Genomic DNA, 25,700 nt, shown 5'->3' on the forward strand with positions numbered 1-25,700 from the left:
TTTAAAGATTTTATTTATTTATTTGACAGAGAGAGATAGCAACAGCAGGAACACAAGCAGGGGGAGTGAGAGAGGGAGAAGCAGGCTTCCCGCCAAGCAGGGAGCCCGATGCGGGGCTCGATCCCAGGACCCTGGGATCATGACCTGAGCCGAAGGCAGACGCTTAACGACTGAGCCACCCAGGCGCCCCTGGCCCTGTAGCTTTTCTGGGCATGTATAATTATATTGGAAGTACATTTTAAAGATTTTAGATTTTAAATATTGGTTAATTAAAATATGTTTTATATTTTAATAAATTACAAGTCATGTGATTTACAGTTTCCATAATTTCAGTGTTTTTTCATTTAATAAATTTTTATACTGTCAGATTAACGTTAAAATCTACTATGCATGTCTTTTAGAGAACTATATTTATTGGCTTGGTCTTTCCTCCGTGAAGGATTTATTTATAGTGTTAGGATCTGCCACTGTGGAAGGAATAGACAGAAATGTAATGTCATACAAGTTTAACAAATGAGAGAAGCTACCGGGACTATTCGTAGGAAGAAAAGAGCCTCATCAAAGTAGAGTTTTCTGTGTTGCCTGAGATTCCACATAGAATTGTAGCCATGAGTTATGTCATACCAAATTAAAATCTTAGAAAGTTTAATTTAGATGCATAGCATTCACTTCAGGATTGATAAATGCTCCAGTGCATACTACTTAAGTAAACACTGACAATATTACTTTACTAATAAAAGTGTATTTTAATTTATATAGTGATAAACTAATAGAAAGATTGTAAATATGAGCTGAAATCAATGTGTCTTCATAGCACCATCCATGCTACAAATAGGGAGATTTCAATTTTTGGAACCTTTTTTTTTTTTTAATTATGCTCAGTTAGCCAGCATATAATACATCATAAGTTTTTGTTGTAGTATTCAATGATTCATTAGTTGCATATAACACCCAGTGCTCATCCCAACATGTGCCCTCCTTAATACCCATCACTCGGTTACCCCAACCCCCCACCCCACTCCTTTTTTTTTTTTTTAAAGATTTTATTTACTTATTTGAGAGAGAGAGAGAGAGAAAGCACATGAGAGGGGGGAGGGTCAGAGGGAGAAGCAGACTCCCCGCCGAGCAGGGAGCCCGATGCGGAACTTGATCCCAGGACTCCAGGATCATGACCTGAGCCGAAGGCAGTCGCTTAACCAACTGAGCCACCCAGGCGCCCCCCCTCCCACTCCACTCCTATCTGTAACCCTCAGTTTGGTTCCCAGAGTCCAGAAGAGTTTCTCATGGTTTGTCTCCCTGTCTGATTTCTTCCCATTCAGTTTTCCCTTCCTTCCCTTGTAGTCCTCTGCTCTATTCCTTATGTTCCACATATGAGTGAAACCATATGATAATTGTCTTTCTCTGCTTGACCTATTTCACTTAGCATAATCCCGTCCAGTTCCCTCCATGTCAATGCAAATGGTTGGTATTCATCCTTTCTGATGACTGAGTAATATTCCATTGTATATATGTATCACATCTTTTTTATCCATTCATCTGTTAAAGGGCATCTTGGTTCCTTCCACAGTTTGTCTATTGTGCCTTTCTTTTGGTTCTTACTATACAGAAGACATTTTTTTAGACACCCTGGGGAAAAAGGCACAGTCCTCTCTCAAGGACTTATTAGGGTTCATGGTTGAAGAATAGACACAATGCTATGGGAGCTAAGGGAATGGAGAAGCTACTTGTTGAAGAAAAAGAAGAAGGGAAAGAACAGAAGGCTTCATAAAGGAGGAAATACTAAGCTGTTTTTTAAGCATGAGTGAAATTTCAGTGGAAGGAGACGCCAAGTGTAGAGTCATTGATGTAGAAATGGCATATTTGGGGTATGGCAGGCAGGTTTGACTTCAGATGATGTTTGGCTGAAACACAAATTGAAGCTAAATCTTAGAGAGCCTTATGAAAACCACAAACATCTGAGCTTTATTCTACTGGGGTAAGAAACCCCCTGAAGGCCTTTTGAATGAGGGATTAAGAGGTCGGTGTTGTTTTAGAAAGTTATATAAAAGATGGTTTAAAAATAGGAAGGGTTGCAGGGAGGGGAAGGGCTTTTGCTGTGGTCTTGGTGGGATAGTGAGAGTCTTCATTAAGAAAGTGGCAGAGGGAGCGAATATGAGAAACATGACATAATTTATAGAACATGACATAATTTATAGAACGTGACAATATACAAGGAGGGAGATGGATTCAAGCTTGGAAGATAACTAGGAAGATTTTCAGGGTTAGGGAAATTATGAGTTTGCTTTTAGATATTAATTATTTAGGTAACTTTGGTACAATTCATGAATGAATATTTTCTGAAAATATATAGAACCACACCTTTAGATCATAAGTTCAAATATAGTCAAAGAGGGGCGCCTGTGTGGAACAGCCAGTTAAGCTTCCAACTCTTGGTTTCTGCTCAGGTCTCAATCTCATCCATCATGGGATCCAACCCCTCAGGCTGCGCACTCAACTGGAGTCTGCTTGGGATTCTCTCTCCTTTCCCTCTTCCCCTCCCCTGAGTGTGCATGCTCTCTTGCTCTCTCTCTCTCTCAAATAAATAAATCTTAAAAAAAATAAGTTCAAATATAATCAAAGAATTTTTCACCAAAACATACTTTTTATTCTACCAAAACATAATCTAATATCAAATATATCAAGCCGTAGTTTTGAATCCAATATCTGAACTATTCATACGTAACAGTATAGATATATATACACAAATACCTAGGCAATTATTGGTATAGTTCCTAAAAGTTGTGTTTAAATATAGCATTAATACTTAGATAACTTATTATGTCCCATATTTATATTACTGTATGTGTTGGCTACATCTTTTGCTGTTTCTCATTAGAATTTTTCACTAAGAAAGATTTTTGCCCCCTGAGAGATTTCAGTACCATTTTGTGTACTTGTTCCTCATGTTAAACTACCATATTATAAGCTTCTCTGGAATAATAAAATAGTACTGCAGTTATCCTCTTAAGGAGCTCTGAGTTGTTATGCCATTATAGCTTGGTGACATTCTGCTGACTGCAGATTGGTGAATGGGAAGGGTTGACGTTAAGACCATTTCTTTTACACTATTTCATAAAAACATTACCAGTATGTCTTTTAGTAAAATGTTGATGTCATTAAAAATTCAAATGTAAGGAGTTTGGTGCAGTTCTATGTGAACATTACAAAGAGGACTTGTCGACTATCAATCAGATGTGTAAGACTGAGCGAATTTGTTTGCACACTATTTATTTGAACTAAATCTCTAATAAGCCTCTTCTGCTAATTGGACTTAACATTTATGTTACTAAATGAGAAGCATTTTGGCTGCCATATAGGATGGTAAGACCTACCCAGTGGAATAAACAACTAACATCTGTTATCCTGTCCTGCTCCAGCTTGGCTTTTACCAGTCAAGTACATCAGTCCTGAAGTCAAGGTTATCAAATACGTGAATCTCTGGCTCAGCCATGTATATGTGAAGTCAAAGAAATAGCACATCTTGAGTGAAGACCAGCCAACCAAAAGATGCTGGGTACAGCCAGCCCATGTTGTTTTAACCTTTACAAGCACTACAACCTTAAGCAAAAACTCGGAGGCGTTATGATTTCTGTAAAGTTTTTATAATAACTATTTTTAGAATTAATTTCACTTTTTTCGTTAGCATTAGAATTTTATGCTCATAATTGTTAGGTTAAAAGTAATTACTTTTATAATACATTTATATTTATTTTCTTTTTAAAAAAGAAGCTAAATTTTTATTTGGCTGGGCTTCGGAGGGAAAAAGAAGACTTGCTGAGGAAATTGGAGTCCTCATCTGAAATCACAAGTTTGGCAGAAGAAGTTTCCCGGGTGATAGTTCCACGGATACAGGTCACATCACTTGGTCCTTCAAGGAGCATGGATTTGGAGATGAAGCAATTGCAGTGTAAATTAAAGGTGATTATAAATTTTATTAAACATGAAAACATATATTAAGTTAGTGAATCCTTAAAGACCTGTTTATATTGATTCTAATTTAATTCTAATAAGGGTAAATTATGGTATAAATAATCCAAAAGTTATTAATACTATATTTGGCCTCATCATTCTCTTTTAGCCTTGTAGTTTCTTATATGGTAACTCCTAACACTATTCTCTGAGAAAATGAGAAGACACCATGAAATCCTAATTTAGAAGGTGATAGAAACTGGCCATTGTCATTTCTCTTCCATTATTGAACTCCCCTCTACCCTCCATCCCTCCCTCCACTGCACAGAATTCCTTTCAAACTTTAGTGTATCAACATAAATAGAATTGCTTCCCTCTACACAGTTGCTACTATTTTGATTTGGTTGTTGTTGGATGGAGATGAGGAAGGACGAGGGAAATTATTGGGGGAGGGAGAAGCACAGAACAAAGGTGGTTGGTTTAATAGATTTTAGCAAGTTAAACCTGAGAATAAGAGTAAAAAGGGGTGTTCCTTTTCTTTGTAAAGAATACCGTCTAAGTCCAGTTGAAACTATCAACAACTTAAAAATAAGGCTGGCCTTAGTTTAAATAGAATTACCTTGTAAGAAACAGGATTTGTGATACTTAATTGGAAAGTTCATTTTCAAACTGTTTAACACAAGCTCATTTATTCCTCACGTATTTAATTATTTTGTTCGGTGGGTATTGCTAGCTGGCAGCTAAAAGGACAGTTTATGTGGGACCATCACTATAATGAGAGTCACTAGAAAGAAAGTTCTGGTTGGAAATGCACATAATACGTTAGGAATGGAGTAGCTATGACTTTTAAAAGAAAAAAAAGAAAAGGGTAGTAGAATATTGAATTATCAAATAGACTCAGTTGTTTTTAATTCAAAATATGATATGTGCTCTCTCCAATAGTATCTTTAAATGAAGGATTACTAAGAGGATAAAATAGGATAATGTTTAAAGTAAATGAGTGTATCATTACTTGAAAATATTTTGCTTTGTTAATAATAATCAGATATACACAGTGGCATTAATTTAGATATTTCCTGAATATCATCTTCAGAGTTTTTATGTGCAGAACTTGCCTCAACCTCTACATTTTATAAATTTAAATATCTTACATAATAGAAATATGAGAAAAAATAGTGGTGCAAGCTTTGGTGCATACATCTTTTCTTAAAATGCATTTGTTTGTGAAAAAGTGGACTAAAACTGACCATTTCAGTGTTAGGTTTCTGTACAGAAGATAAAATCATAGAGATATTCTTTGATCTTATCTATACCTACTACAGAGACTTTGATTCACAGTTCTGTGATTCCTCTTATACTTAAGTCTTCAGGCTCCTAATACAACTTTAGTTTTCACCAAGATAAAATAGAATGTTGGATCCAATAATACCTAATCTGACTTCTAAAATTTTTAAAGTGGTTAATAGCTTTACGTTGACTTATATTTTACTTACTTGGTTTTACTTACTATGAAATGGTCTAACATAATTTTTGGAAATAATAGACCCATATCAATATCTCTAGGTTGTTTACATTATGGTTTCCCATGGTGTAAGTTTGCACCCATATATAAATCTCTCTGCACTTTGGAGGAATGTGTGAGTCACAAAGATAAGACTATGAGAATGCCTGGAGCAATTTAGATGTACGTTTGAAGTGAAGTGTCCATATCTAGCTTGGAGTCCTAGGACACTGACCAGGCTACCTAGGGACAAAAAGGATAAATCTTGATCTTTGTCTTGTTTCATGTTTTAATATGTAAGTACCTTAGAAGACCAGTACCTTAAGATACATAATACCCTCTGCTACTACAAATTTTTGTTTTGATATTTGATTAGTTTGCTAGGTCTGCTCTAACAAAGTACCACAGACTGCGTGGCTTAAGTAATGGAAATTTTTTCCCTCATAGTTCTGGAGTCTCCAAGTCCAAGATCAAGGTATCCATAGGTAGTAGGTTCTCTCATTAGCTTCTAGATGGCCACCTTCTTCGCTGTGTCCTCACATGGTCATCCCTGAGTCTGTGTGATCTGTGTTTACGCTCGTTCTAATAAGATACCAGTCATATTGGGTGAAGGTCCAACCCGTATGACCTCATGTGACCTTAATTACCTCTTTAAAGGCCTTATCCAAATACAGTCACATTTTGAGGTACTGGGGTTAAGACTTCAACATATAAATTTTGAGGGGACACAATTCAACCCATGACAGGTATCAAATTGCTAACATAATAATTTTCCAAGAAATAACTTCTTTTCTAGTTGATGTTTTTATGCTTAATTAAGAAAAAACTGGTTAGATTTGAATATATTAACACAATGGAATATTATGCAGCCATCAAAAAATGAAATCTTCCCATTTGCAACAGCGTGGATGGAACTAGAGGGTATTAAGCTAAACGAATTAAGTCAATCAGAGGAAGACAAGTACCATATGATCTCACTGATATGAGGAATTCTTAATCTCAGGAAACAAACTGAGGGTTGCTGGAGTGGTGGGGGGTGGGAGGGATGGGGTGGCTGGGTGATGGACACTGGGGAGGGTATGTGCTATGGTGAGCGCTGTGAACTGTGTAAGACTGATGAATCACAGACCTGTACCTCTGAAACAAATACATTATATGTTAATTAAAAAAATTTTTTTAAAGATTTGAATATATTAAAGTTTACATACATCTTTTTTTATTTTAGCCAATTAATTTTAGGCTTTTCTGTGTAAATTCTTAGGTGTACCTCTGATACACATGGTACATTTAGTATCATTTGAGTGCTCATGTGTATTTTCTGTATCTTCATTTTTACCTACATTATGCATGTTTCCTCAAGGTACCCAACTTTATATAGATCAATAATCAAATATTTAGAGATGTACAAATTCCTTCCAGTGGATGGCATATACATATATATATATACAGATATATATATATGTTATTTATATTTAGTGTATTTGTAGTTGTTATTTATATAATTTGAATTGACTAGTACTTCAGTTTATATTTGTGATTCTTTGACTTCCTGATTGTTGAAAGCATTCCTTTGGTGTAGACCATGTTCTCTTCCAGTTTTCCAGGAGGTCAATAATGAAGCATTGTAGCTTTTAAACTACTGTTCCTTTATATGTAAACTATTGCCAGGCAGTTCTAAGTCCTTTAGAAATATTAACTCATTTAAACCTCATTTCTAGGGACGCCTGGGTGTCTCAGACAGTTAAGCGTCTGCCTTCAGCTCAGGTCATGATCCTGGGGTCCTGGGATCGAGCCCCACATCGGGCTCCCTGCTCAGCGGGGAGTCTGCTTCTCCCTCTGCCTGCTGCTCCCCCTGCTTGTGCTCTCTCCCTCTCTCTCTCTCGAATAAATAAATCAAATCTTAAAAAACACCTTATTTCTGTCCTGTGAGATAAAGTCTATTACTCTATTTTACTGTTGAGAAAGCAGACACACAGGATAAACTAATTGTTCAAGATCAACTGAGCTACTAAGTGATAGAACCGAAATTAGAACTCAATCCATCTGACTTCAGAGTCCATGCCTTTACTCAGACACTCTGCAATTTAAAAAAAAATAAAATAAAATTTAATAAACTTAGACAGGAAAGCTCTAACCACGATGGATTCTTGCCATTGTGACATTTTTGAAATATGTGTTTTACTCCAGGTTTGAGGTCATGCTGCAGATAAGTATTGTATAGTAGAAATGGAAAATGTTAGAGGCCCTGGGTTTTGATCACTCTTTGTGCACTAACTTCTTATGGGACCAGACTGGAGGAAATAATTTCTCTGGAGGTCTAAAGCAGGGATACCCTTCTACCCACTTCATAAGGATTTTTAAGGATCAAATGAAATGGCTGTGAGATTTAGAAATTCTGGCAGAAGTATATATCAAGCTGGTGTTGTTTTATTTACTATAATTCAGTAATCCCTCAACTTTCCAGAAGTCAGACTTACAGCATTTTCAGTCCTAAAATAACAGCCTTAAGTCTAAAAACAGAAAGAATCAAACAACTACCTTAAAATCCACTTGATTTATTCCACTGAAGATACTGTCAGGCTTCATTTACTGCCTGTTATCTTTTATTTTAAATACAGCTGTAATAAGTCTATTTGTTAAACTTCTCAGCAGAAAATACCTCAGAAGCAACAGATTAGAACTAGCATATTCAAGGGCCAGATGATTGTTTTTAGGCAGGAACATGGATGGCAGAAGCGAGAAATTTTGACCAAGGGATTGACAAAGAGAAAAAGAAAATAAGAAAATGTTAAGGTGAAAATACAAAATGAGAAAAACAGCAGTTTGGGACCATTTAGAGTAGGGGTCAGTAGCCTTTTATATCATAATAGTTCCAAAAGCCATGACAATATAATGATATAGTGATGAAGATATAATACAGCAAGATAACATATATAATTAATACAGTGATAATATTTATAATGTCACTATACTGAAGTATCACTATTACAATGCTTAATGTACTATGGATGTTCATCTTTCTAAATGAGTGAACAATCATTCCAGAGAGAATTTAAGATTAATGATTAAAGCAAAAGCTTCAATTAGCTCCTAAATTCACTAGTGTGGAATATCTTATTCTAGCAATATATGTCAAATATGGTGGAAATTTAGATTGCATTACACAATCAAAAAAATTTTTTTTAACTTTTATTTATTTTTTTTCGAGAGAGCAAGAGAGAGAGAGATTGGGGAAGTGGGGAGCATTGGGAGAGGGAGAGAAAGAGAGTTTTAAGCAAGCTCCACTGCAGAACATGACATGGGACTCGATCCCACAACCCTGTGATCATGACCTGAGCTGAAATCAAGAGTCAGACACTTAACCAATGAGCCACCCAAAGGACCCCACTTAATCAAAAATTTTCACATTCAATACACTTGCCATGCTGACATAGTCTTGAATTTTTAAGAAAATTTACGTATTTATTGTAAAAATTAAAATTATTTCAAATTTTGCATTTACATATGCTGTACCAGTGAGATACTTTAAAGTCTGACTAATGAATTTGACTCGTATTTACATGGTGTGATTAATGGTTTCATCTTTTCAAATTTACATTTTTTTAGTATGACATAGTCAAAGCTGGGAATAGTTTTAACAGAAATGATTGTAAATACTAGAAAGATTAGCAAAATAACTACTCCAAATATTTTTAAAGCTATCATATTTTATTCTATTTATATTAATTTAATATTTTAAAATTTTAGCAGATTAATTAATGTATGTTAACACTATCTTGTAGGTGGAGAAACTATAATATCGAAAACACTAGGTAATATCTCAGATTACATGTTCACTTGGAACTTGAGTCCAAATTAAAAGTTAGGGTTCCTGACACTCCAGTTCCTACCTCTGGCTCCTGGGCTGTGTAGTCAGCAAATACCACAAAGCTGTTCTGCTTTGACAAACTGATGTTGATGCATAGAGACTTTAATAATACTTAGTATTATTAATAAATTCAAGTAAGGAAGTATTGAGTATTAGTAAAATTCCCTATCAGTTATCTGTCCCTGTCTAAAAAATCTTAAAAAAAAGAGCAGCAGTTTATTGATTCTTGGGATCCAGTGGGTAGGACTGGGCAGTTCTTTGGCTTCTGTCTTCTGAGTTCTCTCCTGTGCCTGCATTCTTTTAACTCAAGGATTTATCTGGCCTGGAAGTTACAAGATAGCCTCACTCGCAGCCGGCAGTTGGTCTGCAGACCGTCTGCTCGGATACCCCCGTCCTCCTCCACATGGCCTTTCCTCTGTCTTCCCTGCAAGGTGATCCCAGGCAGCATTCCAAGAGGGCAAAAGTGCAAGCTGCAAGGGTTGAGGCCCAGATCTGGTACTTGCGTAATGTCATTTCTGCCACATTTTTTTTGGTCAAAGCAAATCACAGGCCAGGCCAGACTGAAAGGGATGGAAGATGAATCTCACCTCCTAATGGGAGGAGCTGCAGAGCATTTGTGACCATATTTGGTCTGTTACGGGGGTTCTTTGTAAACCCACCATTCATTTTAAGTGATCTTCTTAACCCATTAAAATACTAAATTAACCACATGCACAGTTACGTTTTACAAAGACAATCCATATTTCCCATACGTGTATTTTGGGTATGTACTTCTTACAGTTGTTATACAGTGGCATTCTTCTGTGGTTTTGGTATGTTATATGAAAATTTTAGTGTATCATAGTACTTCTATTAAAACATATGAAATAAAGCATTTAAAAATATTAAAATATCCTTTTAAATTATAACCATAATTTTGCAAACTTAATATACTCTTCATGAGAATGGCATTTATTTGTATGCTGCATTCCACCAAAGATTGAAAGGTGTATTTGATTTTATGTGTATTTTTAATCTAGAATGCAACTAATGAACTCACTAAACAGTCATCAAATGTGAAGTCTCTGAAATTTGAACTCCTAGCAAAAGAAGAACACATAAAGGAGATGCATGAAAAGTATGGTCTTGATATTTTTATCCATTGTATTTGGTGCCATCTAGTGGTAGTTAACTCTATTAACCATTGCACCCAAGAAACAATACCACATGTTCAAAATGAAGTTTTCCTTCCTTAGTTCATGTTTAAACCTCAATAAGATGAAAGTTTAAGGAATATTACCTATAAGCATGGTCGATGGCAAACGATTTGCAATTTTTTATTTAGAGTAAGAATATGTAAAGTTAGGTTTTCGTTCTTAAACATTTAACTTTGAATGTATATAAATTAATGACCTAAAGACTACAAGAATAAAAAAAAAATTAAAAACTAAAGACTACAAACAGAAAACTTAAGAATGTGGTAATTATTTGGCAGATATATATGTAGACTGATCTTTTATTGGATTTAATGCCTAACATTATAGAGCTAAGGTGGGAAAAAAGGAAAGTTTTGCTTTTCTCTAAAATAAAAGATCACGGAAGTTTGTACTTTATGTGTTTATTAACAAAAAGGGGATTGAAATGTTCTTTCTCACTGAATCAAAATGACTTCCTTTCTATATCTTCTATAGATACATTATTAGAGCTTAGGGGTGATAACATGTTTAGATAGAATTCCGGTCTGTTGTTGATAATTTGAGAAATCTATCTATATCTATATCTATAGATCTCGTGTACATACGCGTATACCACATTTAAGTGAAGATCACTTAGAAGTGATATTCACAGACGAAACGACTAGACTAAAAGATTGGTTAATTTTTTAAACAAAGTATCTCCAGGTTTATTTATGAGCCTAAGAGGCAGTCTTGTTTACTATTTAAGAGTGAGGGCTCTAGAGAAACGTTCTTTGAATCCTGGCTTCTCGACCTGCTAGCTCTGCATCGCATACCATTTAATGGCATTCGCTCATAAAGTTCCTGTGAGGCTTGAATGAGTGCACGTGCAGCACTTGTAACAGAGCTCGGCACACAGCAAGCACGTGGCCAGTGTTGCCTGTTACTATTCGGCACCTCAGCTGCCAGTTTATACACGCGATCCACGGAAGCCACGCTGATTGGTCAGTTAAGTCGCAAGTGATATTAAAATAGAAGCTACCATGCCTAAGGTTATTGTGTTTCTATATGATGGTGTAAGATTTTTACATTTGTTTATTAATGTATAGAATTGTTTCCTATCAGTGTTAGGCTTGTTCATGATCTCCAAATATCAGTTTGATTTTTCTTAGCAATGCAAAAATATAAATATAGCATTTTTAATTTTTCATAAATTTTGTCAATCTTTCTCAGTTCTTCTATTTTTTATGTCCTAATGCATATATATAATACTATAATTACCAGTCACACTGGATTATAGATTTTATAAAAACTCAGAGTATTCATAGAGCAATATCTCATCTCATGCAATTATCTTATTTGCAATTAATATCAGATAGCATTTAAAAATTAACGGTAGGTATAACACTGGATAATATGTAAGATTATCATATAATCATATAATCACTGTTGAAGTATTTCCTGTCACTCTCAATAAAATGTCATTTTTCCCTTTCAAGGATGTCTCGAATGGAGAGGGATATAACCATGAAAAGACATTTGATAGAGGACTTGAAATTTCGACAGAAAGTAAATCTGGAAAGTAATGAGAGTATTAATGAAATGTTAGAAAATCTGGGAAAAAAGGTATTAACTTTTATGTTCTCTGACACTGAAAAAATATCATTTCCCTCTTACGTTCTTGAGTATCCAATCTTATTAAATTTATAGAAAATATTCATAGAATATGTGTACTGTTATATAATTACATTACTTGCTCTGAAAGTACATTATTTGTTTTAAAATTCAAGACTCAAATCTCATACATAACATAGCCACACATTCTCTTTATATTTGTGAACATACCATGAGAAGATAATCGAATTTAAATTTAAAAACCTTCAATGTTTTGCAGTATATAATTACATTTTATTCAGCATTTTAAAGTTTATACAATTTAAAATTATTTTATTTGCTTTATTTAATTTACTAACATTTATAATGATCTAATGAAGCATATATTTTTAAATGAAAAAGGTGATAACTAATAACTACCAGAAGTTCTTTTAAAAAATGTACTTACCACAATTTTTTAAAAAGTGTACTTTTTCCTTCTCTACACTTAATTCAGTGTACTTAGGAAGAGAGTTGTATTTAATATCGTTGCATACCTGACCCCAAAGTAGAAATCAGCAATTTGCTGACTAAGAGATTTTTCGTGTTTTGTTTTGTTTTGTTTTGTTTTTTTAAAAAGGTGCTATTTGCACAACTCATAAAGCAGCTTGTGCTTTGGCATTCACTAAATGTTATCCACTCCAGAGAGAGCATCTCCCTTACTTTCCTTGTTGGAGATAAAAATGTAGGTAGCTGTTAGCTCAAATGGATTTAAGAGAGAAAATTTTACATGAGCAAGACAAATGCACATGGATTTTCTTTCTTTTTCTCCTCCACACACCCACATAAATTATAATTACTTCCTATAGGTTTTTTTTTTCAGTGTTATTTAAATATTGCTGATTTTTAAACTTTTATTCCAGATATAGTCTTAGAATCTTTGTATAAGTAATTATATATCTTTAGTGGTATTAAGCAAATAAAGAGAAACTATTTCTTCTTTCAGATGTATAGTAAATGTGTTGTATCACTTATTTAATTTTATCCTAAAAAGTACATGTTATATGGTTATAACTGAAAATTACCCATGACTTGGCTTGTTTAAGAATCAAAGACAACCATCCCCTGCTTAAGGAAGTTTAGGTTAGTAATTAAAGGAAACATAGTTAAAATTAGTACTATATTATTAGGCAGATCACACATACCAGCATTCATCCCTTTTTGTGCATTTTTTGTTTTGTTATTGATTTAAGGATTTTGTCTCATTCATAATATGAGTACTACAAACCTTATACTTGAATTTATCATTTTTTTAACTTTTATTTATTTAAATTTGATATCATTTATGAGAAAACAAATGAAATTAGACTTATTCATGACTTCGTTTTGGTTTCTGTTGAAACAGATCGAGTATACGACTAGGATGCCTTAACCAATAAGAGATACCTTTATGCTTTTACTGTAGGTGAAGACACTAACTGAAGAATGTTCCAACAAGAAGGTATCAATTGATTCACTAAAGCAGAGACTCAGTGTTGCTGTGAAAGAGAAGTCACATTATGAACAGATGTATCAAAAAACTAAAGAGGAATTAGAAAAAAAGGTATGCATTTTGGACATGTTAGCGTAGAAATGGAATATAACTGTATCTTTTTCATTTTTAAAGTTGTCATTTTTTTCTCCCCAAAACTATTATGAGAAACTTAATTGTTTCAGATAACAGCAAAGAACATTTCTATCTCTACATGAAACACTAAGAATTTGTTTAACATGAAAGGTAGTGCTATATTAGGGAAACAGATTTTGTGTCTTGATAATGTCTTTTAAATGAACACTATTGTTAAGAACTGGCCTAAGTGGAGGGACGCCTGGGTGGCTTAGTTGGTTAAGCGTCTGCCTTCGGCTCAGGTCATGATCTCAGGGTCCTGGGATCGAGCCCCACGTTGGGCTCCCTGCTCTGCGGGGAGCCTGCTTCTCCCTCTCCCTCTGCCTGCCGCTACCCCTGCTTGTGCTCTCTCTCTATCAAATAATAAAATCTTAAAAAAAAAAAAAAAGAACTGGCCTAAGTGGGTATAAATTTTTCAGATCCACCTAACCTTATAAACTAATTAAATATTTCCATTTGGTCTTTTGGCCTAAAATAGCTTCCATGTCTTTAATGATTTATAATTCTTAAAAATATAAACTAACTTTGATGATAAATATATGAGAATATGTGCACAGGATATTTTATTGAAAATAAATGAAAACAACCATCCATTTTACCCAAATAAAAATAAATACATATAGAAAGAGAATCATGAAACCATTTCTTTACCTGACACGTATACCTGACTCTTCCAAATATGTTTGTGAATGATTTTTTGTTCTGTGATCACCGGTCTTTTGCAGGATGTCAAGCTTAGTCTCCTAGTATCAAAAGTAAGCGAGACTGAATCTGCAATGGCAGAGATTGAAACGGCAGCGTCTAAGCATCTTCAGGGATTAGCACTGCAAAGTGAGCAGGCCCTAGAAGGTGCACAGAAGAAGCTGGTGTTAGCCAGTGAGAAAGTGGAAGAGTTCACCATCTTTGTGAAGGTTTGAATTACTTGTAGTTTACTAACTGTACTTCAGGAGGAAGGTGGCCTCCTTGAGATGACGTGGGAACACTCTGAAGTTTCCTTCTGCTCTTTGAAACCACAGAGCATCTTTCCTACCCTACTTGCCTCATTGTTCAAAATTTGTCTAGAAAAGGTCTGGTCTTATAGTTTGAGTTTAAAATTTTCCACCCTATTTTTAATATTCTTAATGTCAATTCAGTTATGAAATTGTAATAATCATGTAATCAAGACAGGTTTTAAGATGAAAGACTTGAGTCATTTCCACTCTATTCTCCTTTTGAAAATCCAGCAAGAACAACCAGAAACTTGCCCCAGATTTATTGAAGCTCAGAGACATCTGAACCCCAGTCCATAGCATATTAGACATGGACTGGATAGAGGAATGGTAAATGACTTGGCAGAATAGAAGGAAGACAAATCAAAGTGCCTGCAAAGGCTGTACTGTCTAGAAATTATCCGCCAGCTGAAGAATCCCAGAGAGGCCTCAGTAATTGGCTACACAAGGAACCACTAAGTGGGGGGGGAGGGGCGGATCCAGGGGGTTTGTTGCAAAGTCTTTATAAGGAGCTTCTTAGGCCTCTGGTCTGTGCTTTTGCCCCATATATTCAGACAGTATTCCTCCCCTAGCTCTTCTGGGAGAACCGAGGAGGAGGGGCTCTGGTTTCAGAGATACCAGGCACAAAGGACCAGGAATCTGGTGATTTCTCTGCTCCTTTAGTCCCACTGTGAGTTGTTTATACCTCTTTTTGGTGCCTTTTATTCTGCCTTGTATTATAGCTAGCAAATGGATCTGTTGCCACCAGGGAGATGATGAGTTTCTTAAAGTGAAGGACAATGTTTTATCAATCTCCACCTCCACAACATCTACCAAGTACCTTGCAAAATAGTCAGCATGTGGTCATGATCACTACTTAATCAAATTAAATTTCTATTAGATATGTGAAATTTTAATGATAGTTCTTTGGCCCTTCAAAATAAGCACCAAAATAGTGTGACTACAGTGGGAAAGTAACTCTTTACTTTCTCTCTTTTCTCCCTAAGTCACAATGTTTTGTTTTGTTTTTTGGCCGTCTTTGGTGAGATTGAGTTACTTGTGCTACTTGATGGCATGCATGATTAAATACTGGCATATCATATACTACAAAGCCGTAGTAATCAAAACAGTATGGTTCTGGCACAAAAATAAACACATAGGTCAGTGGAACAGCAAAGAAGGCACAGAAATAAACCCACAATTACATAGTCAATCTTTGATAAAGGAGGCAAGAATATGCAATGGAAAAAGACAGTCTCTTCAACAAATGGTGTTGGGAAAATTTTACAGCTACATGCAAAAGAATGAAACTAGATGGACCACTTTCTTACACCATACACAAAAATAAACTCAAAATGGATTAAGGACCTAAATGTGAGACCTAAAACCATAAAAATCCTAGAAGACAACATAAGCAGTAATTTCTCTGACATCAGCCACAGCAACATTTTTCTAGCTATGTCTCCTGAGGCAAGGGAAACAGAAGCATAAATAAACTGTTGGGACTACATTTAAAATTAAAATTTTCTGCACAGCAAAAAAAAACTATCAACAAAACTAAAGACAACCAATGGAATGGGAGAAGATATTTGCAAATGACATCTGATAAAGGGTTAGTATCCATAATATATATAAAGAACCTGATAAACTCAACACCCCCAAAACAAATAACCCAATTAAAAAATGGCCATAAGACATGAACAGACATTTTTCTCCAGAGAAGACATATAGATGGCCAGAAGACACATGAAAAGATGCTCATCATCACTAATCATCAAGGAAATGCAAATCAAAACCACAATGCAATATCACCTCACACCTGTCAGAATGGCTAAAATCAAAAACACAAAAAACAACAAGTATTGGCAAGGATGTGGAGAAAAAGGAATCCTTTTGCAGTGTTGGTGGGAATGCACACTGGTACAACCACTGTGGAAGACAATGTGGAGGTTCCGCAAAAAAATTAAAAATAGAACTACCTACAATCCAGCAGTCCTACTACTGGGTATTCACCCCAAAAATATGAAAACACTAATTTGCAAAGATCTATGCACCCCTATGTTTATTGCAACATTATTTATAATAGCCAAATTATGGAAGCAGCTGAAGTGTCCATCAGTGGATGAATGGACAAAGTTGCGGTACATATATGTACGATGGACTGTTACTGAGCCATAAAAAAGAATGAGATCATGACATTTGCAACAACATTGATGGATGTAGAGTATAATACTAAGTGAAGTATTATACTCAGAGAAAGACAAATACCATATGATTTCACTCATATGTATAAACAAAACAAATGAACAGAGAAAAAGGGACAAACCAAAAAAACCAGATTCTTAACTATAGAGAACAAGCAGATAGTTACCAGAGGGGGGGGGGGAGATGGGTAAAATAGGTCAAGGGGATTAAGAGTACACTTATGATGAGCACTGAGTAATATATAGAATTCTTGAATCACTATATTTTGTGCCTGAAACTAATATGACACTGTATGTTAACTATACTGGAATTCAAATTTAAAGAAACTGACATAACATAGCAGTAGAAATTTACTTCAGTATATGAAATATTTTCAATTCATGGAATTTTTATAAAATGAAAGTTGAAACTATGGAATCAAATAACAACACTACTTACTGTCTCCTTTCCCAAATAACCCCCCTGTTATTTGAATCACTCAAATTTGCCACATATATGTGTGTGTGTATTCTAATGTATATTATTTTATATATGTTAATATATTAGTGTTCTCAAATCAGGTTTTTTTTTTTTAAGATTTTATTTATTTATTTGAGAGAGAGAGAGAGAGTGAGAGACAGAGAGCATGAGAGGGAGGAGGGTCAGAGGGAGAAGCAGACTCCCCGCCGAGCAGGGAGCCCGATGCGGGACTCGATCCCGGGACTCCAGGATCATGACCTGAGCCGAAGGCAGTCGCTTAACCAACTGAGCCACCCAGGCGCCCTCAAATCAGGTTTTGATTTTTGGGTTTTTTGGTTTCTCTCTCTAGATTGGTAGGTAGTTTGGCATCTCTTAAGCCCCCAGTAGAGACTTCTCTGCTCAACATAAAGTAGAATATTTTTAAATCCACTTATCTCCATAGGTATTGATCTTATTTATAAAAAATGACATAGATTGAATATAAGATAACAAATAACTGGATCTTATGTATAATGCCATATTCTTCATCCCTCTAAAAATAGGAGCTTGCGACATTTTATGCCACTGTCAATAGTACCCCAATTAGAACAAATCTCTTACTTTCTTTCTTTGGAAATCATAGATACCTTGGGAGTTTTCTCATTTTAAAAATATCTGCAAAATGAATGGAATGAAACATTTTATCTCTTTTAACAAAGGTTTCAACGGATATAAAGTCAAACCAATAAACCTTGCCTCAGAGGACCCCAAATGATTGCAGAGTATTAATTTTAGTAAACGTAATTTAACTTTTCCAGATTTAAAATGTCATTTCTTCCAAATACTTGTTGAATAGTCTGACTGTTTAACTTATGATAAGCACTCTCATTGAATATTGTCATTACTCATGATGTAAAACCATTTTTATTATGACCTTTAGTTTCATAAGCCTTTGTTTTTTTGTTTTATATTCAGATTAGGGTTTTGTTTGTTGTATTTTTAGCCAAGATATAAAATATGAAATGCATAATTATAAAATTTATTTAAATGCCAGTTATTGTTTTTCCTGAAATATTCTTTGAATATGTACTTTTTAAAAAGAATTGATAACCAGAAGTTTTAAAAATAGAAAAATGAGGGGCGCCTGGGTGGCTTAGTCAGTTGAATGTCTGCCTCTGGTTCAGGTCATGATCCCCAGGGTCCTGGGATTGAGCCCCACGTCGGGCTCCCTGCTCAGTGGGGAGCCTCCTTCTCCCTCTCCCTCTGCCTTCTGCTCTCTCTCTCTCTGTCAAATGGATAGATAAAATCTTTAAAAAAAGATAGAAAAATGAATTTTATGATTACATATCTGATTATTATAGACTTGATGAAGTTTCATGACCTTCATGATAATATAGTGGGTATACTTGTTCACAGAAAGTAATTTGGCAAAAATTATCTTTTAAAAAACAAGGTTTTTATTTTTGTCCAAGGATTTGAATATTTAATCATAGTGTCTAATTTCTAATTGTTGAAGAGTGACATATCAATCCTTCATATTTTTCACCAACAATGATGTAGAGTATAAATGTCTTTTTTTTTTTTTAAGATTTTATTTATTTGACAGACACAGCGAGAGAGGGAACACAAGCAGGGGGAGTGAGAGAGGGAGAAGCAGGCTTCCTGTGGAGCAGGGAGCCCGATGTGGGGCTCGATCCCAGAACCCTGGGGACCTGAGCCGAAGGCAGATACTTAACGACTGAGCCACCCAGCTGCCCCAAGTATAAATGTCCTAATAGATAAATTCAGGATTGCTGTGGTTTCCTGTCGTTATTTGAGTAACATATTAAAGATTACATAATAGGAAAAGACAAAAGATATCGATAAGCCATTTTTAGTACTCTTTCAGAATCTTTCCACTTTGTTTCTTTTTGGTACTGGATTACCTTCCTTAGAATCAACTGATTCTATTGCTTTTAAATAAAATGCATAATTTAGGGCCCCAAATTTATTTTATTTTTTTTTTAAGATTTTATTTATGTATTTGACAGAGAGAGACACAGTGAGAGACGGAACACAAGCAGGGGGAGTAGCAGAGGGAGAAGCAGGCTCCCCGCCAAGCAGGGAGCCTAATGCAGGACTCGATCCCAGGACCCTGGGACCATGACTTGAGCCGAAGGCAGATGCTTAACAACTGAGCCACCCAGGCGCCCCTAGGGCCCCAAATTTATTGAATCAAAATCTTGGTGGGAGTGGGGCCCAATAAGCTGAAGTTAACAAGTTAGGTGATTATTATGCATAACATAGTTTTTAAAACACTGCCTTCAGTTGTTTTTATCAACTGAATCTATATATGATTTGGTGTTTAATCGAAGCCTAATGGTAATTTGAAATTTGTTTTTCTTCACTGTATTTTAGAGCCAATATGTAGTTGATACTGGTGCTATTTCTGCTGCTTAATCCATTTTTCTACTAAAGGGCAACCAGCAAATCAATGCCAAACCAGAAACATTGGCAAAGACTGGACATTTGACTCTGAGGAATGAGAGGTCTACGATCCTTCTCTTCCTTGCAAACATGGCCCTAGGACCAGGTGGAAATGCTCAGGAGCCACTGTCTGAGGCTACATACCATCAGTGACTTCCTAGATCTTTACTGTGCTAGAGCTCAGCTTTTTAAATATTTAACACCTTCCATAATTTGGCCCTATCCTGCTTAGAATCTAATCTTCTTCCCCACTACTCTCCAACTTTCCCCCATAGTATGTTCACTCCTGCCTTTGCACACGGTCTCCTTCCCACGGAACATACTGTCATTCATTATCCCCAAAGTACTGGCATGTAATAAGACTCATTCAGTTCTCAAGGAATTGATTTTATATCTGGCTCAAGAATGGTACTAGATACCTAACCACTGCTTAGATTGAAAACTCTGTGAAGGCTAGAGCTGTGCACACTCCATAAAGAGCATAGTTAAAGAATGTACTTAGTTCCTACATGGAACATTGTGATCACCAGGTCTCATTCTGTACAGAGCTTGTTAGGGTATCATAAACACAAAAGTGCTTAATACATATTATTACTAGTATTAATAGCAATAATGTCTGTTCTGGCCCTGTTGTGGAATCTGTGTTCCCTTTAGTCTGTGCATTTTTCACAGGGCACAACCAGATTAGAGAAGAGGTGGAATGACCATCTGTTCTAGATCTAGTCTTGAATATGGAATTTTGCCCTGGGGTAAAATCAAGTGCTTTGAGTATGTGGGCTAGGTGTATATGGCAGAGCTGAGGCTTCGAATCCTCCTAGTAACGGAGTAAAACACACAGGGAAAATTCCTAGACGTCTTTGCTCAGTGTGATTGAGCCCTGATATAGGCTTTTCAGTGTGCTTATATGTGAGAGTCAAATGCCAGATTCTGTCTTCTCAGTGCTTTTTGTTAGCTCTGAAATAAATATCAGCCAAAGAACACCATTTAGCTGGAAGCTTAAATCATTTACTTACCAATATGTACTTGCTTTGGAAAGATTTAGTAAGATGTTTTGGGCATGTAAACTTCTTGCTTCTTTAATAAGAACATTTGTGGAGCACAGTAATTTTATTTTTATATGTACAATGTTAATACTTTGGCAGGGATCTACTCTCTTAATTATGATTTTTTCCGTTCTTTTTTTCCCAACTTTACTGAGATATAATTGACATATAACACTGTATAATTTAAGGTGTACAGTGTGATGATGTGGTATATGTGTATATCATGAAATGTTTACCACAATAAGGTTAGTTAACATGTCCATCACACCGCACATAATTACCATTTTGTTGTTGCTGTTGTTGTTATGGTAAAGACATTTAATATCTACTCTTAGAGCAACTTTCAAGTGTACAATACAGTTTTGTTAACTATAGTCACTATGCTCTACATTACACCCTGGAATTTATTTTTCTTAGAACTGGAGGTCTGTACCCTTTGACCAATGTCTCCTTCCCACCACCCCTCAGCCCCTGGCAACCGCCGTTCTACTCTCTGCTTCTATGAATTCAGCTTTTTTAGGTTCCACAGGTAAGAGACATCATATGGTATTTGTATTTCTCTATCTGACTTATTTCACTTGGTATAATGCTCTCAAGGTCCATCCATGTTGTCACAAATGGCAGAATTCCCCCTTTTTATGGCTCAATAATATTCCACTGCATATATATACCATGTTTTCTTTCATGTCTTGGCTATTGTGAATAATGCTGCAATGAATATGAGAGGGCAGATATTTCTTTCAGATCCTGTTTTCATTTCCTTTGGATATATTCCCAGAAGTGGGATTGCTGCATCATATGGTACTTCCAATTCTAATTTTTGAGGGACCTCTATTCTGTTTTCCATAGTGGCTGCACCAATTTACATTCCCACCAACAGTGCACAGGGTTCCCTTTTTGACCCGTCCTTGCCAACATTTGTTATCTCTTACCTATTTGATAATAGCCATTCTAACAGGTGTGAAGTGATATCTCATTGTGGTTTTCATTTGCATTTCCCTGATGATTCGTGATGTTGAGCATATTTTTATATACCTATTGGTCTTCTGTATATCTTCTTCAGAAAAAGGTCTATGCAGATCCTCTGCCCAGTTTTTAATCAGATTGTTTTTTGTTAAGTTGTATGAGTTCTTTGTATATTTTGAATATTAGCCCTTATCAAATATGATTTCCAAATATTTTCTCCCATTCAGGAGGTTGCCTTTTCATTTTGGTGATGGTTTCCTTTGCTGTGCAGAAGTTTGTTAGTTTGATGTAGTCCCACTTGTTTATTTTTTCCTTTTTTTTTTTTTTTGCTTTCACTTTTAGTGTCAGAATCAAAAAAAAAATCACCAAAACCTATGTTAAGGAGCTTATTGCCTATGTTTTCTCTATGTAGTTTTATGGTTTCAGGTCTTATCTTCAAGTCTTTAATCCATTTTGAGTTTCCTTTTATTTTCCATCCCTTTGGGTATGCTGTCCAATTTTCCCAACACCATTTATTGAAGAGACTATCCTTTCTCCAGTGTACATTCTTGTCTCTCTCATCATAAATTAATTGACCATATATGTATGGGTTTATTTCTAGGATCTGTATTCCATTCCACTGAACTATGTGTCTGTTTTTGTGCCAATACCATATTGCTTTGATTACCATAGCTTTGTAATATAATTTGAAATCAGGGAACATGATACTTCCACCTTTGTTCTTTTTTCTCAAGATTGCTTTGACTGTTTGGAATCTTGTAGTTCAATACAAATTTTAGGATTGTTTGTTCTATTTCTGTGGAAAATGCTATTGAAAGTTTGGGATTGCACTGAACCTGTAGATTGGCTAGTGTGGACATTTTATCAATATTAATTCTTCTAATCCATGACCGTGAAATATCTATCCATTTACTTGTGTCCTCTTCAATTTCTTTCATTAATGTCTTACAGTTTTCATTATATAAAGTCTTTCACTTTGTTCATTAAATATATTCCTAGGTATTTTATTCTTTTTGATGTACTTATAAATGGGATTTTTTTCTTAATTTCTCTTTCTGATACTTCATTATTAGTGTAAACAACAGTGATTGATTTTTGTGTATTGATATTGTATCCTACAACTTTACTGAATTTGTTGATTGGTTCTAACAGTTTTTTGATAGAATGTTTAGGTTTTTCTATATATAATATGTCATCTACAAATAGTGACAGTTTTACTTTTTCCTTTCCAATCCAGATGCTTTTCCCCCCTAATTACTCTGGCTGGACTCCAATACTATGTTGAATAAATGTAGCAAGAGTACACGTCCAGTCTTTGTCTTGTTCCTGATCTTAGAGGAAAAGCTTTTAGCTTTTCTCCTTTGAGTATGATGTTAGCTGTGGGCTTCTCCTATATGGCCTTTATTATGTCAAGGTACATTCCCTCTATAGCCGCTTTGTTGAGAGCTTTTATCATAAACAGTTGTTGAATTTTGTCAAATGCTTTTTCTGCATCTGTTTAGATGATCATATGATTTTTATCCTTTTGTTTGTTAATGTTGTGTATCACATTGACAAATTTGTGAATGTTGGGCCATCCTTGCATCTGTGGGAATAAATCCCACTTTATCATGGTATATGATCCTTTTCATGTATTGTTGAATTCAGGTTGCTGATATTTTGTTGAGGATTTTCGCTTTTATGCTCATCAGGAATATTGGCCTATAATGTGTGTGTGTATGTATGTGCTGGAGGGGACATCCTTTTCTGGTTTTGGTATCAGGGTAATACTGGCCTCATAAAGTATGTTTGGAAGAGTTTGACCCTCATCTACTTTTTGAAAGAGTTTTAGAAGAATTAGTATTAATTCTTAGTTGAATGTTCGGTGGAATTCACCAGTGAAGCCATCTGGTCCTGGACTTTTGTTTGTTGGGAGGTTTTTGATCACTGATTCAATCACCTTGCTAGTAATGAGTCTGTTCAGATTTTCCATTTTGTCATAATTCAGTTCTAGTAGGTTATATGGTTCTAGGAATTTATTCATTTCTTCTGGTTGTCTAACTTGTTGGCATGTAGTTGTTCATAGTCTCTTAGGATCTTTTATATTTCTCTGGTATCAGTTATAGCATCTCTTTCATTTCTGATTTATTTTCATCCTTTCTTTTTTTCTTGATGAGTCTAGCTAAAGGTTTGTCAGTTTTGTTTATCTTTTCAAAGAACCAGCTCTTAGTTTCATTGATCTTTTCTGTTGCCTTTTTAGTCTCCATTTATGTCTGCTCTAGTCTTTGTTATTTCCTTCTTTCTACTTTCTTTGGACTTCATTTGTTTTTCGTTTTCTAATTCCTTGAGGTGTAAAGTTACATTCTTTATTTGACACTTTTCTTGTTTCTTGAGGTAGGCATTTATCACTATGAACTTTCCTTTTATTTTTATTTTAGTTTTAGTTTTAGTTTTTTAGAGAGCACACACAAGAGGGGGAGCAGGGGCAGAGGGAGAGAGAATCTCAAGCAGGCAGTGCAGTGTGGAGCCTGACACAGGGCTCGATATGACCCATGAGATCATGACCTGGTCCAAAATCAAGAGTCAGACACTTAACTGACTGAGCCACCCAGGTGCCCCTGAACATTCCTTTTAGAATTGTTTTTGCTGCATCCCCTAAATGTTGGTGTTACATTTCCATTTTCATTTGTCTCAAGGTATTTTTTTTATTTCTCTTTTGATTTCTTCTTTGGCCCATTGGTTATTCAGTAGCATGTTGTTTAAACTTCACATATTTTTTAACTTTCCAAGTTTTCATCATGGAATTAATTTCTAGTTTCATATCATTGTGGTCAGAAAAGATGTTTGATATGATTTCAGTTCTCTTAAATTTATTAAGTTCTGTTTTGTGGTCTAAAATGATGTCTGTTGGAAAATGTTCCGTGTGCACTTGAGAAGAATGTGTATTCTATTGCTTTTGGATGGAATGTTTTGCAAATATTTGTTAAATACATCTGGTAGTATGTCATTTAGGCTGATGTTTCCTTACTAATTTTCAGTATCGATGACCTATCCATTGATATAAGTGGGTATTAAAATCCCCTACTTTTATTGTGTTACTATTTCTTCCTTTAGGTCTATTAATATTTGCTTTATATATTTAGATGTTCCTAGGTTGGGTGCATAATATTTACAAATTATGTCCTCTTGTTAGATTAACCCTTTATCATTATGTAACAAACTTCTTCATCTTTTACTGCAGTCTTTGTTTTAAGGTCTGTTTTATCTGATATAAGTGTAGCTACTCCAGCTCTCTTTTGGTTTCCATTTGCATGGAATTTCTTTTTCCATCCCTTCACTTTCCATCTGTGTATGTTCTTACATCTAAAGCATATCTCTTGTAGGGAGGAGATAGATGAGTGTTGGTTTTTTATTCATTCAGTCAAACTATGTTTTTTGATTGGAGAATTTAGTCCATTTACATTTAAAGTAATTATTGATAGGTATGTGCTTATTGTTATTTTGTTAATTGTTTTCTAGCTGGTTTTGTAGTTCCTCTCTTGCTTGCTTGCTTTGTGGTTTCATGAGTTTATTCATATACAAGATATACTTATACTCTTTTCTCTTTATATTTTGTGTACTTCCTATAGCTTTTTTTCCCTTGTGGTTACATGAGTCTTACATATAATAGCTTATGTCTATAACAGTCTATTTTATTTTGATAACAACTTAAGTTTGATCCCATTCTAAAGTGCAACATTTTTATTCTCAATCCATGTTTTGTTTTTGATGCTACATTTCCATCTTTTTATCTTTGTATCCCTTAACTAATTGTTGTTTTCATAGCTATTTTTACTACTTTTGTTTTTTAACATTCATACTAGCTTTGTAAGTAACTAATCTTTGTGGTTTCGATTTACATTTCT

The 25,700-nt window shown here is 35.1% G+C and overlaps 1 protein-coding gene across 7 annotated transcripts in view; it reads left to right on the forward strand.

Moving 5' to 3' along the window:
- Positions 1 to 25,700, forward strand: part of CNTLN (centlein) — a 300,088-nt gene that overhangs the window by 252,841 nt on the left and 21,547 nt on the right. For 5 of the 7 annotated variants that reach the window (XM_064579709.1, XM_064579707.1, XM_064579708.1 and 2 more), the window contains 5 exons: positions 3,766 to 3,957; positions 10,337 to 10,434; positions 11,971 to 12,097; positions 13,530 to 13,667; positions 14,456 to 14,641. In XM_064579709.1, the coding sequence (XP_064435779.1) occupies positions 3,766 to 3,957; positions 10,337 to 10,434; positions 11,971 to 12,097; positions 13,530 to 13,667; positions 14,456 to 14,641 (741 nt within the window). Of the gene's footprint in view, positions 1 to 3,765; positions 3,958 to 10,336; positions 10,435 to 11,970; positions 12,098 to 13,529; positions 13,668 to 14,455; positions 14,642 to 25,700 lie in introns of those variants that run through there. The other 2 variants (XM_064579710.1, XM_064579711.1) reach the window with 2 other exon arrangements.

Source organism: Mirounga angustirostris, unplaced genomic scaffold, assembly GCF_029215605.1.
Source record: "Mirounga angustirostris isolate CCGP_5_RB_7025 unplaced genomic scaffold, mMirAng1.0.hap1 SCAF_15, whole genome shotgun sequence".
Classification (NCBI taxonomy): Eukaryota; Metazoa; Chordata; class Mammalia; order Carnivora; family Phocidae; genus Mirounga; species Mirounga angustirostris.